Source organism: Heteronotia binoei, chromosome 8 (assembly GCF_032191835.1).
Source record: "Heteronotia binoei isolate CCM8104 ecotype False Entrance Well chromosome 8, APGP_CSIRO_Hbin_v1, whole genome shotgun sequence".
NCBI classification, from domain to species: domain Eukaryota; kingdom Metazoa; phylum Chordata; class Lepidosauria; order Squamata; family Gekkonidae; genus Heteronotia; species Heteronotia binoei.
Window position 1 is genome coordinate 95,228,606 of NC_083230.1, and position 18,851 is coordinate 95,247,456.

Here is an 18,851-nt window from a genome sequence, read left to right on the forward strand (position 1 = left end):
TCTAACCCAACTGCTCAGTGTAGCCTGATCTTGTCAGATCTTGAAAGCTAAGTAGGGTCAGAACTTGGATGGAAGACCACCAAGGAAGACTTCACAGAGGAAGGCAATGGCAAAGCAGCTCTGCTGAATCACTTGCCTTTAAAACCCTTTGGGGTCACCAGTACATCAGCTACATAGGGTTGCCAATCCCCAGGTGGGGGCAGGGGATCCCCCGGTTTAGAAGCCCTCCCTCCACTTTGGGATCATGAGAAAGCAAGGGGGGGAGGGAAATGTCTGCTGGACACTCCATTATTCCCTATGGAGACCGATTCCCATAGGGTATAATGGAGAATTGATCTGCATGTATATGGGGCTGGGGGGGGGTTATGTTTTGAGGTAGATGCACCAAATGTGCAACACAGCATCTGGTGCCTCTCCTTAAAACACCCTCCAAGTTTCAAAAACTTTGGACTAGGGGGCCCAATTCTATGAGCCCCAAAAGAAGGTGTCCCTATCCTTCATTATTTCCAATGGAGGGAAGGCATTTAAAAGGTGTGTGGTCCCTTTAAATGTGATGGCCAAAACTCAATTATGTTTGCTGCAACCTTGCTCCTGGCTCCACCCCCAAAGTTCCCAGATATTTTTTGAGTTGAATTTGGGAACCCTACAGCTACAACTTGACAACACTGTACATAAACATAGCATATACTGGAATTATCTAATGCTGTAGCTTTTCTGAAATGAATAACCTCCATAATACACATTCCCAAGACAGCATTGATTAAGTAACACCTTGTCTACAAAACCCTTTCACTCTAAAGAAAAAATATTTCATAGTTTTTCATAGTTTTTCAATGTCCCCCTGCCCCACCCTGCCCCGATTTCCAGTTTTTCGTTTGGGATAGAACTCAAAACAAAATCACAGGGGGGGGGGGGCATTCTTCCCCATGAAGGATCTAGGCTTTAGAACTCTAAGCAACCCTATTGCATACTGTGCTTTATGTCTGAAATCTTCTAGCCTGAAGCAACCTTTTTATTTCACAAAGAAATACATGGGATAAACCTTCTTTGAGACATGCTTGTCCTGAGAGAAAGGCAAGAAGACCAGCTGGGGGTCTCACGCAACTTCCACAAACTGCTGGGGGTGGGGGATGTCCTGTTACCCCGTTAAAAGAGGCTTAACAGAATGCTGTTGACCAGGTGGCCTTATCTTAGGGCAGTCTTCAGCAATAATTAGCAACCCTAATTACCAAGAATGGCATGGAAGCAAATAATATCACCTGGTAAACAGCATCCTATTAAACCTCTATTAAAGGGACAGCACATTTTCCTCCAGCCCTAGTCACTAATCACCCTAACCTTAAAACTGCTAAGCTCCAGATGGTTACACAACAAGGAAACCACAGTGTGGGAGTTTAGCAAAGGTATGTGTATCTACAATAAATTTCAATTATTCAGCAATGCATTATAGTCTCTTTCATTTTTCAATTCAATGTATATTCTCAGTGTTGATATCACAGATCCATTCATTAGGTGCTGGTTGAAATTCAAGAGCGGTCTGTACTGAGAGCATGAGCCTAGAGCACTGGTTCTTTTACTAAATGCTACCAGAAGAAGATTTTTTAATAGAAACTTGATTTGAACCTGGGATTCATGTTGTTGCATATGTAAATAATGGAATGAAAGGTCTAATTATTGTCTTCATCACCTGCTTCAATTGAAACTGACAGCAGTTGCTGCAATCAACACATGCTGGTGACTGTTGTATTTTTGTTTGGAAGAAAAGTCTATCTGTGATATCAACATTGAGAATATACATTGAATTAAAACATGAAAGAGGCTTTAATACATTTTTGAATAATTGATATTTATTATAGGTATACATAGCTTTTTTACACAGTGTTTTCATATAGTTTTGCTAAGCCTACAGGTGGTGACTGGAGATTTCCTGCTATTACAGCTGATCTCCAGGTGAAACAGATCAGTTCACCTGGACAAATGGCCACTTTGGAAACTGGACTCAAGGACATTAGAGAGCCTTCTCTATAGCGGCCCCCTATTGGTGGAACCAACTTCTGGAAGAAGTAAGAGCCTTGCAGGACCTTGTCCAGTTCCTCAAAGCTTGCAAGACAGCTTTATTTCAACTTGCTTTTAATTGATAGCTACATATGAGGCTACTCAAGAAGACTGAAATTATTGGAATTCACCATTAGCACCAAATTGTTTTAATATGTTTTAACTGTTATACTGTTTAAGGTTTTAATTTGTTAATACTCAATATTTGTAAATGTTTTTATTGTTGTAAGCTGTCCTGAGCTTGCTTTGGCCGGGAGGGCGGGATATAAAGCCAATAAAATAAATAAATAAATAATTATGCTCCAAACCCTGCCTCCTCCCCAAATCTCCAGTTATTTCCCAACTCAAAGCTGGCAACCCTACCTAACTTGCATAGTCCAGACTAGCCTGATCTTGTCAGGTCTCCAAAGGCTCATCTCCCTGGCTAATATTTGGATTGGGAGACCACCAAGAAGTACCAGGGTTCCTCTGCAGAGGCAGGCAACAGGAAACCACCTCTGAACATCTCTTGCCTTGAAAACCCTACAGGCCTGCTATAAGTCTGATGGCAAATAAAAAAAAAGTTACTGACTGTGGAATGGAGGTAAATAACACTGGCAGGCACATTAAACCTCTGTTAAATGGACAAGACTCCCCCCTCCCCTCCAGGCAGCTAGATAAACTTATTGGTCTATCAAGGTCAGTATCAGCTCCTTCAACTAGTAGCATTTCTCCAGGGCCTCTGGCGGAGGTCTTTTCCACATATTACTTGATTTTTTAAAACAGGTATACTGGAGATAGAACATGGAAATTCCTACGTGCAAAATAGATGCTCTGCTGTAGAGCCATGATGCCTTCCTCTGCATGAGCTACTTTTTACTCCTCAGCGCTGCTGTGCCATTGACAGCAGCATGGCAGAAACAGATCCAGGATGTACAGAGAATCTTTATGGTAGGAGGAACCTCTCCCATTCAACTATTGCAGGTCATGGTTGCATGTAATAATAGAAGTATAATGCTCAAATGCCAAAGCAATTTGAGAAGATGTGCAATAGATGTATAGAAGAGACACTTTCTGCTAGGTCAGGATGTGTTGTTTTAAAATGTATCTGCCAGAATTTCATCCTGTTCCGACTTTACTAGATTAAGGTATGGGATACTGGCCCACTAAACAGAACAGCTGTTGTGTAAATACCTCTTTGTAAGGAGGAACAACAAAAATGGCAAACATATTGTGCAAATTTGAGTGTCACAAAACTGTGAATTGTTAAAGGGGGGGAGGTGTCTCCAGACATAAGAACATAAGAGAAGCCATGTTGGATCAGGCCAACGGCCCATCAAGTCCAACACTCTGTGTCACACAGTGGCAAAAAAATTTATATACACACATACACTGTGGCTAATAGCCACTGATGGACCTGTGCTCCATATTTTTATCTAAATCCTTCTTGAAGGTGGCTATACTTGTGGCCGCCACCACCTTCTGTGGCAGTGGAATTAATCATTTGAAGTGTCTTAAAGGGAAATCTGGACTTAATTGGATTAGGTGGTGAGGAACACTTTAAAAATACACCCCCAAAAAGGACTGGGCTAGACAAACAAGCTAAAGGAATGGCTTCTTTCCTCTTGACAAGATAAAGGGACAGAGGTGTCTTCCACACAGAGATGGGATTTTGTGGTGTCTCCGTTGCTGGTGTAGCTGCAGACAAAGCACTTTCCCCCTGCCTTGATCTCCCAGCAATGGCCACCCCTTTCCCCTGGGCCACCAGGGATTTTGCAATTTTTAAAAAGGTACTGAAATATTCTTATATCAATATAATAATGGAACAAGAGATGTATCAGCTTCTCTGAATTCCCAGCTTTTGCTGTGTTTTTTAAAATTAAGTTTCTAGTTCCTTTGGTTGCAAAGATATGCTTTCCCCCTTTATAGCTCCACAAGGGAAGAAGATCTAGCTGCTAGAGACTTACTTTCCTAAAAATACAAACGCTGAGAAGGAAATGGATGCCACTGAGATAAAGGAAAATTGCTGCCATGTGGGCCAGAAAAGCCAAGTTTACCCACCCATACAGCGCCAGCCAGACTTTCCTGCCATATTTCCCCAAACTATGGAGCAAATCAGGTTTGAGAAAGGGAGACCCCTTGAGATTCACAAATGCACCATGATGATGTGGAGAAACAGAGCCTCCGCTTCCCAACAACATTGAACTTGGGGCAGAAAACCCATATGGAAGTCACCCAGGTATCCTTTGGAACTCTATGTGCAGGATTGTGGGCTGATCTAACCCCCACCCCCAGGTCAAATTCCAAATACATGTATGGCCACGAGACACCAGAGGGTACAGTTGCCAACCTCCAGGTTGTGGCTAGAGAGCTCCTGGGATTACAACTGATCTCCAGCAGACAGAGATCAGTTCACCTGGAAAAAATGGCCGCTTTGGGAGGTGGAGTCAATGGGATCATACTCCCTTGAAGCCCTCCCCCCCAATCTCCAGGTATTTCCTAACCCAGAGGTGGCATAAGAACATAACATAAGAGAAGCCATGTTGGATCAGGCCAATGGCCCATCCAGTCCAACACTCTGTCACACAGTGGCCAATATGTGTGTGTGTGTATATACACACGCATATATATATATATATATATATATATATATATATATATATATATATATATATATATATATATATATATACACACACACACACACACACACACTGTGGCTAACAGCTGCTGATGGACCTCTGCTCCATATTTTTATCCAATCCCTTCTTAAAGCTGGCTATGTTTGTAGCCGCCACCACCTCCTGCGGCAGTGAATTCCACATGTTACCCTTTGGGTGAAGAAGTACTTCCTTTTATCTGTTTTAACCTGACTGCTCAGCAATTTCATTGAATGCCCACAAGTTCTTGTATTGTGAGAAAGGGAGAAAAGTACTTCTTTCTCTACTTCCTCCATCCCATGCATAATCTTGTAAACCTCTATCATGTCATCCTGCAGTCGACGTTTCTCCAAGCTAAAGAGCCCCAAGCGTTTTAACCTTTCTTCATAGGGAAAGTGTTTTAAACCTTTAATCATTCTATTTGCCCTTTTCTGCACTTTTTCCAATCCTATAATATCCTGTTTTGAGGTGCGGTGACCAGAATTGTACACAGTATTGCAACTTTACTACAGTGGGAAGCTACCAATCTATCCCAACATCCTTTGGAAGAGGGCTTCCAGGGCAACAGGCTGTTTCCGAACACACCTGTCAGAAAGCATGAGCTGTCACAGGGTCAAAGAGAGGCTGCAAAAGCCGCCCGTTAATGTTCCAAAGGTTGTATTCTTTGCTGTTGTTCACGGGCAGCAAAAACAAGGTCTCTCTCTGTTGACATCACTTTTTTTTTTCCACTTCGCGAAGGGGAAAAGCTTTCTGCTCCTCCTGACTCTCTCTCTCCCTGCCCGCCTCTTTTGACCCATTCAGGCCCAAGCCCGAGGAGAAGAGGGGGTTGCCTCGCCTGCCAATCATCCCTGTGACGAAATCCCCAAGCCATTTAAATAGATGGCGAGCGGCCGACGGGCCCACAGCAGGTTGCGAGAGGCAGATGGTTGAGGGCCGGCTCTTGCTCTCTCGCGCCCTCTACCTGTAGGCGAGGCTGCAGCCTGGAGCACGCTCGCTCACACAAAAGACGACTTTCCTCTCGCGTTGAGGATTCGCCTGCATCGGAAGGGCAATTGGCGCGCATCATGCTGAACCTCACCACTGAAAACCACCGCGTGCGTCTGAATGATGGCAACACTATCCCACTGATTGGGCTTGGCACCTATGCTGATCCCAAAAAGGTAAACGCCTGGGGTTATCTGTGTGGCAGACCCTCAACCCATTGGCAGGGGGTTTTATTGCTTTTAATTCACGTATTACCCTCTCCCCGCCCTAGTCTCTTATGGACTTGGGACTCTTTGCTTGCAAAGCAATCCGGTGCACGCTTTACCCAGAAGGAACCTTCCCCCTTCCCTCCCCCCAACCCCACCCCCGCTAGGATTGAATGGAGGCTTTCAATGTGGATAGTAGTTTGTGAAAGTCTGATCTGCCTTCTCAGTCTCTATGGCCTTTGACCAAAGCTCCCCAGGCAGAAAAATCAATACCAGCCACGCTGAAATGGCTGCACTTTGTCTAGCCTGATAAGCCATGCATGTTGCATAAAGTGATTCTACTGAGTCCAATGGAATTTCTTTCCTCCTATTGTCTTCCGCCTTCTCACCTTTCTTCCTTTTGTAAATCTCAAGGTCAGAGCAGGAGGGATTCTGCTCAGCCCCTGATCAGCCCCAGAGACAGCTTAGGATCACCAAGGTGACTGCGTCCTTATAGCTTTTGCATGCCAGGGAGTGCTTGAAGTGGGGTTTACTTCTGAGTTAAAGATCAGGGTGTGAGTAGAATTTAGGAGCGTGGTGTCAAAGATGCGGCTCAGGCAGTTAAAGAGCATGCATTGCTCACTCTCGTGGAAGTCAAGGAGCATTCCTTGCGGTGTGGGTGGATGACCCTCTACTCACAGCTTTGAGAGTGACGTTGGGCAAGAGTGCATCTTCTGCTTTTGATCATCTTCTGGTTGCAGTGATGTCAATCTAGGAGGAGGCAGTGATGGCAAATTCACTGGGAATATCCTCCAGCCCATTACTGGTGTCTTGCCCAGAAGCGCTTCTGCTTGCCACCCATGGTGCTTCTGGAAATGTGTCCACAAGATGTTAGTGATGTTTTTGCCTCCCAGCAGCTGTCCTGTGTCCTGACGGAGCTTCCTAAAACTGCAATCCAGGGGAATCAGCTGGCCATCTGACAGCAATGCTGATTCTGTGAACCTAGTTGGATTCTGGGAAGGAGGGCAGGGAGCGTTGCATCAGTGCTTCATTCTCATGGTCCCTTCTAACATGTCCAGGGAAATGCTGATCATCACTTTGGGGTCAAGGTCAGACAGCAGTTTTTCTCCAGGCTAGTTTGGCTAGGGATCCTGGAGGTTCATTGCCATGTTTGTTCTGGGCATGGAGAAGGTATCACTGTGTGTGTGGGGGGGGGGGGCGTTGTTTGTGAATTTCCTGCGTTGTGCAGGGGGTTGGGCTAGATGACCCTGGAGGTCCCTTCCAACTCTATGAAGTAAAAGGAACAGGACTTGCTTCTGAATGAAGCATACACAACAGATCAGGCTGTGCATTTTCTCTTTTGGTTTCAGAATTTTTCTCAAATCACTCTCGGCTACTAGTTTTTGTGTATGGCCATGTATAACCACAAGGTGCAGATCTGTCACATGACAGCTATTTTAGGTAAATAGGTAATTGGTTTCTGATTGATTGCTTGGCACATGACGTGACTGGCAGCTAAGCACGGTTCCATTGAACAGCATCACAACCAAGGCAAGGAGATGATTCAATCTGTGGTGATTGATCTGGGATGGCATGAGAGAGTCACTCACCTTGGCACTGTTTGGTGTAGTGGTTAAGTGCATGGACTCTTATCTGAGAGAACTCACTTTGATTCCCCACTCCTACACATGCACCTGGTGATGTGACCTTGGGTCAGCCACAAGTTCTCTCAAGGTTGTTCTGCTCAAGAGCAGTTCTGGGAGAGCTCTCTCAGCCCCACCTACCCCACAGGGTGTCTGTTCTGGGGCGGGGAAGGGAAAGGAGATTTGTAAACTGCTTTGATGCTCCTTTGGCTAGTGAAAGGCAGGGTATAAATCCAGTCTCTTCTCTTCTTCTGTAACCCATCAAGTGACAGGCAGTCATGTGTGAACCAGCTTCTGTGTTTGTCTGAGGGAATGCTCTTGCAGACATGTGGAACAGTATGATGTCTCTTCCAGGTTGTAGAATTTATTGGTTCTAAGAGAGCAAATGTAGCACTTAGCTTCTTGGCTTCATCAAATGAAGCTTGCCAGGAGAGATGTAGTGTAGTAGTAGGACAGGAAAATTTCTTTTCCCTTTGTTTAAAGGAGGTAAGTCTGTGCCTGTGTTCCTGGAAGTTACGTGCTCCCCTTCTTCAAAGAACTATTTTGAAAAGACATCCCCCCCCCCACCTCTTCACACACATACACACAGATTCCAAAAACAAACAAGGATGGGTCCAGATAGTGAGTGGAAAGGTGGTAACCAGATATTAGGAAAACTTTTTTACAGTAAAAGTAGTTCAGCAGTGGAATCAGCTGCCTAGGGAGGTGATGAGCACCTGCTCACTGGCAGTCTTTAAGCAGCATCTGAACAAACACTTGTCAGGGATTCTGTAGGCTGATCCTGCACTGAGCAGGTGATTAGACTAGATGGCCTCTATGGCCCCTTCCAGCTCCATGATTCCATGTTTATACGAAAGAGCTTTCATTCCTTTTGGTTTTTAAAGGACGTAGTGTGTAGCACAGCAGTCAGGATGCTTAGCTTGGAAAGAAGGGTTTTTTAACAAATAAAATATAGAATCATTGACAATGAAATGATGGTAACTCCAATCTATGTAATTTGTTTTTTAGGAAATGATTTGCCACCTTCCCCCTCCCATCACACCTCTATGCCTTTATGACAGGCTGTTTGATGTAGTGGTTAGGAACATGGACTGTAATCTAGGGAACCAGGTTTGATTCCCCATTCCTTCACATGCAGCCTGCTGGGGTAACTTTGAGTCAGTCACAAGCCCTTTTCGGAGTTGTTCTCTCAAGAGCAGTTATTGAAAGAGCTCTCTCAGTTCCCCCTACCCCACAGGCTGTCTCTTGTGGGGAGGGGAAGGCAAAGGAGATTATGAGCCACTCTGAGACTCCCCAAATGAAGAGTGGGGTATGAATCCAATCTCTTCTTCAACAGAATGCAGAGATGAAGCTTCCCCCATCCATTTATCTCTGTGGTTTGTTAATGTTATGTGTACTAAGTTGCTGCTAACTGGACCAGTGTAGGACCAGCAAAAGCCATTAGCAACCTCTTATCACAACTTCTTAAGCAAGACAAGAGGTGCCTATAACACACTGTGCCACAGAAAATAAACTGGTATGTTAGCAAGCAGAAAAGAAATCATACTCCCCCCACCCAGCACTAAAACACAGTGTGGTGACTTCCTCACAACAAAGGAAAGTTTGTCGAACAGCAGCTGCACATCTACCTACCCCCCTTCCAATAATTGGAAAAGGCATCCCATATGGACCCCATTCTCTTGATGGCAGTCTGCCTGCTATTGATTTCAGTTAAAAGATGCTAAACCGGGAAGGAATCTGAGAAGGAACCCGGTCAGTTTAGCCTCATCAGCGTCTGTGGTTTAGCTGCTGTTCCTAGAAATCTGGACTGCAGTCACCCAGTTGTAACATGAAGGGAAGCTGAAATGCGATCTTAAAAAACCTGCATCCTTGCACAGGCATTGTGTTGATTCAGAGAACACATTGCCTAAGAGCTGAAGAAGACTGTAAGCACCTTGGGGCTGAGATTTCCAAAGGGACAGGTGCTGTGGGCCAGAGGCTGTTTGGGCCAGAAGGGGATAAAAAGATTTCCCTCACCTCCAATATCCTTTTGAAGCTTTGCTTTGCCCATCAGTCAGCCCTGCTGCACTGAGCAAATATAAAAGATGAATCAATTGTGCGTGAGACTGTCTTACAGCTGGCTCAGATGCTTTCAAAGGAATGTGCCTGCAACAAAAGACTGGATTCCGGTAGCTCAATTCCCAGGGCTCCAGGATCTCCAAATGCCAGAACCAACCATTGGAAGAGTCCTGAGCATCTATGTGCCCCCTTGGTGTCTCAGGCAGACACGCTTATCCCTTTTTGCTGATCTAAAATGTATTGTACTGCACCTGATGCTTACAACCTGCTCTCGCTTTGCCCATATTTCAAAACATGGCATAGATTAGACAGGAGAGTCACATGCATTGTGAATGCATACCTTCTCACCTGCAGGGGTGGGGGGGTGGGGCTGATGGTCTTTCACATTCAGAAAATGGAGCTTAAAGGGAAAGGAGAGGCAAACAAACCCCTGCCTCCTCCCTTCTGTACTGTACTCTGTTGCTTTAACACGAGTTTTAAGTCCAGTGTGGTGTAGTGGTTAGATTGTTGGACAAGGATCTGGGAGACCCAAGTTCTAACTTTACTGTAGAAGCTGGCTGGGTGACCTTGGGCCAGTGACACACTCTCAGCATAACCCACCTCACAGGATGGTTGTGAGTATAAAAATGGAGGAGGAGAGAATAATGTTAGATGCTTTGGATTCCATTGGAGAAAAAGTTGGGGTAATAATGAAATAAATAATGGTGTGGTGAATGAATAAGCTGCCCTATGAACTTTCCTTTCTTATCTATGGGCACTTTCTCTCACACACATAAACACACACACTGAATAATGCACTTTCAATCCACTTTCTGTGCACTTTGCAACTGTATTTGTGTGAAAGATTAAATCCATTTGCAAACCATCACTAAACTGCATTATTAAGCTTATGTGAAAGTGCCCTCTATGTCCTGGCTTGTCCCTCCTCAATTTTTGTATTGACACTCAGTGTGAAGGTGTAGTTGGATTAGGATTTGGGAGACCCAGGTTCAGATCCTTACTTTGCGATGAAGGTTGCTGGTCACTTTTGGCCACTCACATGCTAATTTATCTTGCTGGGTTTTTGTGAGTGTAAAATGGGGCACAGAGAACCACATATGAACAACCCGAGTTCATTGGAGGAAAGATGGGATCTCTCCATCTTGCGCTTGGAACTAAAAGCTGGAGGGCAACAAGAGAAAGGAGTGTTAGAATCCACACTTTCTTGTATGTTTTGATCCTGCTTGCTGTATTCAGCATGCTAGCAACAATGTGTGTGTGTACAGGAGCATTTGCCAGCAAACACTTCTGGGTAAATAAGATCAAAGCAGAATCCACATGAATGAGTGCCTTGGAGGCTGAACAAGAGAGAGCGCCAGTTTTTGCTTATTCCAGAAAGGTGGTTGCTTTGGTCTGTGAGCAGAACAAAAAGGCGTCTAGTGGCAGATTTATTGTGGCATGCACCTCCATGGACTACAGCCCACATCTTAGGATGAGAGTGAGCCCCAGTGAACAAAACCTTATAAACATGTCATTTTTTTAAGGTACCTACAAGGGTGTTTTTTATAATGTTTTACTGGGAATAATACTGCAGCCAAAGAAATTGCAGGGTAATATCCCTCCATCGCTGGGGGAAAAGGGAACCTGTTCAGTTTCAGCCTAACAGGCAGATGTCTGATTGTGGTTCAGTCCCCCTCTCGCTCTTTCCCCAAGGATCTCAGTAGGTAGATCAGTTTAAGAAGGAAAAATGCAATAAAAGAGCATTGCTTTCATATATAATGAAACCAGTCACATGCCACCTTAACTTTTTGCAGTTAAACACCAGCCCAGGCAGGAAGATATTAAAATCTGGAAAATATTTAGCCTTGGATGGCTCTCCAAGGAAAGTGTGTTCTGTTGAGAGTGCATCTCTCTGTGTCCTGACTGAGTAAACTGGATTGCAGTGCCTGTGAACCAAGAAGACACTCGGGGGTGGTTGGGTGAAAGAGGCAGCTAGGATTGCCAGGTCCCTCCTGCTCGCCAGCAGGGGATGGGGGAGTAGGGTTTCCAGATCCAGCTTGGAAATATCTGGAGGTTTGCGGAAGGAGCTTGAAACGGACAGGGACCTCAGTGGGGTACAATTCTATAGATTTCACCCTCCTAAAACATCCATTGTCTCCAGGGGAACTGATCCCTGTAGTTTGGAAATGAGCTGTAATTCTGGAGGATCCCCACCTGGAGGCTGTGGGTGCAGATTATCCTCTTGTTTTATAGCGATGCAAAGACTGTGTTAGTTGACTTTTCTGCCTTTCGCACACAGAACCTCCATTGAGACTGACATTGGCAACCCTGTAAATCTTTTATTGGAAGGACGGAGACTGTCATTTACTGGTCATCTTCTTGTGCCTTTAACGCAACCTGAAAAGCATAAATTAAGGTTGGCAAAAGATTCTTCTTCAGCTACTAAATCGGAGCATTTCAAACTGCTCTTACTCAGAACCCACTCTTACTAACTGCAGCAAAGCCTCCATTCACATAATCCTGCTCATCTTCCATTTGAGCCTAGCTTCATGTGCTTCTAGCCAAAGAAGTGGCACAGGTGCCAAATAGAGAGAACGTTTTTAAGCACTGGAATAATCTGCTCCCTGGAATAGGGTTGCCAGCCTCCAGGCAGTGGCCAGTTTGGTGGAATGGTTAACAGCATGGACTTTAATCTGAGAAAACTGAGTGTGATTCCCCACTTCTCCACATGCAGCTGCTGGGTGACCTTGGGCAAGCCACAGTTCTCTCAGAGCAATTCTGAAAAGATCTTTTAGCTCCATCTACCTCACAGGGTGTCTGTTATGGGAAGAGGAAGGGAAATAGTTTGTAATCTCCTCCTCTTACAACTGATCTCCAGGCAACAGATCTGCTCCCCTGGAGAAAATAGCTGCTTTGGAAGGTAGAATCTATGGCATTATACCCCACTGGGGTCCCTCCCTTCCCCAAACCCTGCCCTCCTCAGGCTCTTCCCCCAAAATCTCCAGATATATCCCAACCTGGAGCTACCAACCATATCCTGGAAGCTTGCCTGGCACCTGCTTGTTGCTTCTCAAGATGCCAAAAAGTTTAATTGGCCTGAGTTTTTACTTTAGGGTTTTGCTCCCTGCCCCTTTTACTGCCTGTTTTTATTGCCTTGTTAATTTTAGAGTTACTTGGTAGGCTTCACAATTCCCAGGTCCCAGCGGGGGATCCCCCAGTTTTACAGGCTTCCCCCCGCCCCCCAGCCAGCTGGCTGGTGGGGGGAAGCCCCGCCCCCACAGCCACCATGTACCTCTAGTACTCTGGCAGGTTTAGTAATCTGCAAACAGGTCCCATTTTAAAATGTGTGTTTCTGTTGTTTGTGTGCCTTTAAAGTTGAGCAGCAAGCCGGAAACAGGAAGCACTTCATGGGGAAGGTCAGCTGCAGCTTCCGTTTGTTTTGCTTTCATTTTCAGAGCAAGTATCCTGACACAGTAAGTGTGTGAGTGTGTGTGAGAGAGAGGGAGGGTTGCAAATCCTCATGTTGGGGCAGGGGATTCCCCGGTTTGGAGGCCCTTCCCCGCTTTAGAAAGCTTTAGAAACCTGGGGCGGGGGGAGGGAAATGTTTACTGGGCACTCTATTATTCCCTATGGAGAAAGATTCCCATAGGGAATAATGGGAAATTGATCCACAGGTGTCTGGGGCTCTGGGGGAGGTTTCTTTGAGGTAGAGGCACCAAATTTGCAGCATAGCATCTGATGCCTTTCCTCAAAACACCCTCCAAGTTTCAAAAGGATTGGACCAGGGGGGTCAATTCTATGAGGTCCCAAAGAAGGTGCCCCTATCCTTCATTATTTCTAATGGAGGGAAGGCATTGAAAAGATGTGCAGTCCCTTTCAATGTGAGGGCCAGAACTCCCTTTGGAGTTCAATTGTACTTGTTCCAACCTTGCTCATGGTTCCACCCCCAATGTCTCCTGGCCCCACCCGCAAAGTCCCCAGATATTTTTTGAATTGGATTTGGCAACCCTATACTTGGTTCATCGCCTTCTATGTGTACTTTGATCATGCTTTGGGGTTTTGAGGGGTTTTTTTTGCAGCTGCTGCATTCTTGGTTGTTTTCTATTTTATGCTATTGTTTGCTTGTTTGATTATTTATTGCTGCTGTTTGTCTTAAATTGCAGTTGATTATTTTATAATTTAATGTTTTGTTAAGCCTTCTCAAACAGTTTGCGAGAGAGGTGGCTAAAATTAATCTAACTGAAAGATGTCTGGAGAGCTGCAGTTTTTAAAAGGGAGGGGTGTCCCTAATCTACTGATCAGCAAAGATTGGCTCCTGTGAGCAGAAAAGGTCTTAAGGTGGCATTTTCACAGAAGATGTCTGTTCGAAGGCAGATGTCTGTTCGAAGGGAAGAATCTTTTGAACTTCATCAGCAGGAAGAGAGGGAGCTAGGAACCCGAGGTTCAGGGTGGGGGGGTTTCTTGTATTGTATTTATACTGGAAATGTCATGCAGGGAAAGTTAATGGAGTTTAAGCCCCTTCTTCATGTACAAACAAGAATAACAGAATTCAAGGACTGGGACCTGGGAATCTTTGTATAGTCTAAATCAGCTAATTAAACTGAGGAGAGCTTATATCATAAATTGTTCTTGACAGATGTTTACCTACCTGGCTCTTAAAATCTGTAATGGAAATTCATCATCAGACTTAAGCCCACTTCTAATGGACAAAATAGGCTCGTATTTGGAAATGCTTTCTTAAATTTTAAGCCATTTCTCCATCTCCCCCCCCCTTCCCCATGTAAAAATTTTGTCTTTAAAGGTACCCCAACAGATCTGCAATCTGTACAGCTCTTTTAATCACTGCACCAGTTGGGTTCCTGCCTGTCAAGGTTCCATCCACAGAGAGGCGACAGACAGCCTAAATAAATTCTTTGCTTTGGCTCATTGTTCGCGGCAGCCTTTCAAAGATCAGAACGCCGAGGCATACCCACTCAAATTTTATTTTGGTTTGACATAACTTGATTCCTTGTTGAGGCTTATTTCATTTGAGTCTTAAATCTTCAGCTTGCTTTGAAATCCCATTTATCAGAGTGGAATTTCTCAAAATTACATAATCATGCAGAAAGTTAGCCAATGTCTCTTTTCTGGTGGGCAAGGAAGTGATGCGGAAAGTTTTCATATCAAGCAGCTATTAAAGGCATAAAAGCCCTGCCAAGAATGGGCTGGCAATGCCACTGGCTTGGATGAGTGACTGCTCCAGGCATCTGAGGGCTTTCTCTTGTATTACAGTGCTTAGGTGAATAAACATTGAAAAACAAGGAATATTATCTTTGCAGTTTAGGGACTGCACAGAAACCTTAAAAGCTTTGGCGTCCAGGTGTATGAATTTAGCAAAGTGAATATCTCTGTGTAGACAGCAGAGATTGTTTAGATTCCAGGGAGGAGATTAAAAATATTGCTAGTTGAAATTCTAATATTACTAGCTAAAATGTTAAAAGCAGGCAGCCTTTTAAAAAGGGGGGGGAGAGAGGGGGGAAAAGAGCAAATTGTCTGAACTGGAATGCAACTTTGCAACATGAGTAATGAAAGAGGCCCATTCTAGTCCTTCAGGGATCTGTCCAGATGTACATAATTTTGAGCAGTCACACTACCATGGAAGCACATTTGCCACATTTTAACTGAACATATATGGCATTTTAAAAATGGCACTCAACCTGCATGTGGGGAGAGGCTAGACAGACTAGTAGGGTTGCCAGGTCCTCCCTGGCCATGGGAGGCACTGTAGGGTGCCAGCTTTTGGTTGGGAACCTCCTGAAGATTTGGGGGTGGAGTCTGGGGAGGACAGGCTCCTCAGTCTGGTACAGTGCCATAGATTCTACCCTTCAAAACATCCATTTTCTCTAGGAGAAGTGATCTGTTATTCTGGGGGATACCCAGGTCCTTCCTGGGGGCTAACATCCCTACAAGACTACTGAAAGTTACTAGCAATCACAACCACAGATGCTTGCTTGTAAATCCATTGAACTCAACAGGTTTAGATGGCTGTAACTCAGTTTAGGATTGCAGTGTAGGTCTGTGGAATTGTGAGGTGAGAACTGGGCTGAAATAGCAGAAGAAAATGCTGGTGACCTGTAGATATGTCTGGATACACTCTGAATTCTTTAGGGACAGTAGTCATTTCTAATTTTCTTCTGTGCAAGGCAGAAGCCTTCAGCCCTTGGACTGAAGCACCTTCTGGTGTGTCATGAGCTCCTATAGAGTTGCTTCCTCTTTTGCTGCATTTTTTTTTAGAGATCCATGTTGCTAGTGTGCATACATGGAGACTAAAGGCACCATGCCAACTGCTTTCCTCTGCCTGGCACACATGCTCCGACAATCAGCAGAATGGTGAGGCGAGGTATTTAGTTACGGCTGCTAAGCCCCCCGTCTGGGTGGGGGATTCCACATTGGGCCAGCGGGGGAAACCTCCCCCTACATCGTTAGTGCGATGACATCATCCAAAAGTGATGTCATCAAAATGGCGGTGCCCGTGCACGGCTGCTCTAGGCATTTCCGGGGAAACTCTATGGTTTTCCCAGACACTCTAGCCATTTGGGAGGGGAAATTCTATGGTACAATAGGTACCATAGAGTTTTTCCCTCCCAAATGGCTAGAGTGGCCAGAAAAGCCATAGAGTTTTCCCGGAAATGCCTAGAGTTGCCCCATACAGGTGCTGTCATTTTGATGATGTTACTTCCAGGTGATGTCATCGTGAAGCACGCACACATTGCATTCGTGAAAGTCCCCCACTATGGGAAGCTGGGGACTTGGCAACCCTATATTTAGTGGAAGATAGGATTTCTTACAGAGCACTGGACCTTGGCTTGTTTCTCATGAAGGATTATTGGGGCTAGCAGAGTACTCAAGGCATATAATGCAGCAGAGTCTGTTGTTTCTTGTGTAACTTCCCCGTACCTTTTTTCCCAGGCATTTTTACAATACCGGCCTGAACTACTAAAAGCAAAAAACTGCCAAAAATTCCACTAAAATGGCTGCTCCTGCACAGCACCTAAAATGGCTGCCGCCTTCTTCAACAAGAAAGCCCCCAGAGACAATAGCAAAGCTGCAGCCAAAATGGCCCCTTCTCCACAGCTCCCAAAATGGCTGCTACAACACTATAGCTAAATTACGCCCCCCCCCCCCAAAAAAGTTTTTTTGGTAGAGGCCTTTCACATCACCCACTACCAGATCCAATACCAACAAGGGAAAAAGTGGTTTCCACAATACTGCCCCCACACGCAACCCCCAGAGGAGTTTGTACTCCAAGCCAGCAAAAAGCCTAACCCAAGAAACACCTTTTTTAAAAGGGGGGGGAGAGAGAGGGAGGGAGGGTTAAACCGGCCATATAATGGAGATACTCCAATCAATGTCCTCGCGTTCACCAGAGACCTAACAGCAGCAGATAATCGCCAGACAGAGACTGGCATGAGCGGGGAAGGCGCACTGCTGCTGCAGCCAGCCCTGCCCCCAAGCACAAGTCCACTGGGCTGTCAATCTTCCTCTCTTCCCCCAAGGATGGCAAATGTGTCCCTCTGTCCTTACAACGAAGTTGCAGGCGGTTGGGATGAATTAGTTTCAAAACGCACCTATGTTATACTTTGATAGTAGCATCCAAATCCATCTGAAACATACTGACAGACACCACTAGTTACAGGATATTTTCATGATGGAACACATTCACCTCCTCATTTACCATAAATCATTTGATGCGTTCATACACACTAACTAATGTGCTTTACAACTGGATTCTTACTATGTAAGGATAGCAAAATCCACTTGCAACCAGTCATCATGTGAATGTATCCATTAATAAGTTTCCAAGTGGGTGTTGCGTTCTTGCTTACTGAGGTTACAAGCCTCCACAAAACAGGACTAGGTTTTCCAGGTGTGAACCATGAATCATAATACAAATGTAAACAGTAATGTTAGCTCAGTTTAAATGCTGTCATTAAAAACAAAGTGACATGCCCTTTGGTGAATCTCCTTTTGATGATGAACATGCACTGAAAGATCTTAGATTAAAAAACATATCCTTATAACAGAGTTGTCAAAGTTAGATTGCTATATCAACAGTTTGATTGCTACATCAGATGATTGCTAACATCACAGTTAGATCTGCTACATCAAGAGGCCAAGAGGTATGCTTTGTTCATAGTTTTAAGACAATGGCACTAAATCAGAATAATGAATTGGTATGTTTTCTGTAATTATATATAGCATGTCCCTTTAAGGCTGCACACAACAGGTTAAGTTTATGGTAATTATAACCACTACATTGATTTTTATAACCAAGTTTCTCTATGTAGTATCTTTAGTGGCATCTTTGACATATGAGCAGGTTTTTTCACTATTAGGTTTTGTATCTTGGATAAAATGGCACAATAAGTTTCCTTATGAAGTTCCAACTATGATAACTGGGTTGAGCTGCTGTATAATATCACCTTATTATTGTTTACATTTGTATAATGATAAGATGAGGTAACTTTAACTTATCGTATAAGATGATGTGTCCCTACATGAGATACCACCTTCTTATGGTCTATATTGGTGTAATGACTACCTTCTATATTATGATGTGGCCCTTCTAAGAAATACTCTTTCAATATGATTCATGACTCACTCCTGTGAAACCTAGTTCTATTTTTTTTTGGAAGCTTGTAGCCACAGTAAGAAGAGCCCCATGGCACAGAGTGGAAAAGCCGCAGTACTGCAGTCTGAGCTCCCTGCTCATGACCTGAGTTTTATCCCGGTGGAAGCTGGGTTCAGGTAGCTGGCTCCAGGTTGACTCAGCCTTCCATCCTTTTGAGGTTGGTAAAATGAGTACGCAGCTTGCTGGGGTGAAAGTGTAGATGACTGGGGAAGGAAGTGGCAAACCACCTCATAAAAAGTCTGCCATGAAAACATTGTGAAAGCAACATCACCCCAGAGTCAGAAACGACTGGTGCTTGCACAGGGGACTACCTTTACCTTTTTTTAGCCACAATAAGCAAGAATGCAGCTCTTTCTTGGAAACTTATTCATGTTTCATGGTATATGAGGATGTGAATGCATTCCATTATGAAAATATCCTGTAACTAATGGAGGTTGTAAGTATGTTTCTGATAAATTTGAATGCTATAATGGAATTTTAAAGTATAACATAGATGGGTAATGATTACTCTTTATACTGAGATGAGGTACCTTTAACTTATATTACAAGATGTTGTGTCCTTATATGAGATACCATCTTATTATGTTCTATACTTGTGTAATGACTACCTTCTGTATTGTGATATGGCACCTTTAAG

At 44.4% G+C, this 18,851-nt stretch overlaps 1 protein-coding gene across 1 annotated transcript in view; it reads left to right on the forward strand.

Annotated features, from left to right (window-relative positions):
- Positions 1 to 5,364: 5,364 nt before the first annotated feature.
- AKR1D1 (aldo-keto reductase family 1 member D1) overlaps positions 5,365 to 18,851 on the forward strand; it is a 79,604-nt gene continuing 66,117 nt past the window's right edge. The window contains exon 1 of the mRNA XM_060245655.1: positions 5,365 to 5,854. Coding sequence (XP_060101638.1) covers positions 5,759 to 5,854 — 96 coding nt within the window. The 5' untranslated portion in view covers positions 5,365 to 5,758. The remainder of the gene's footprint in view (positions 5,855 to 18,851) is intronic.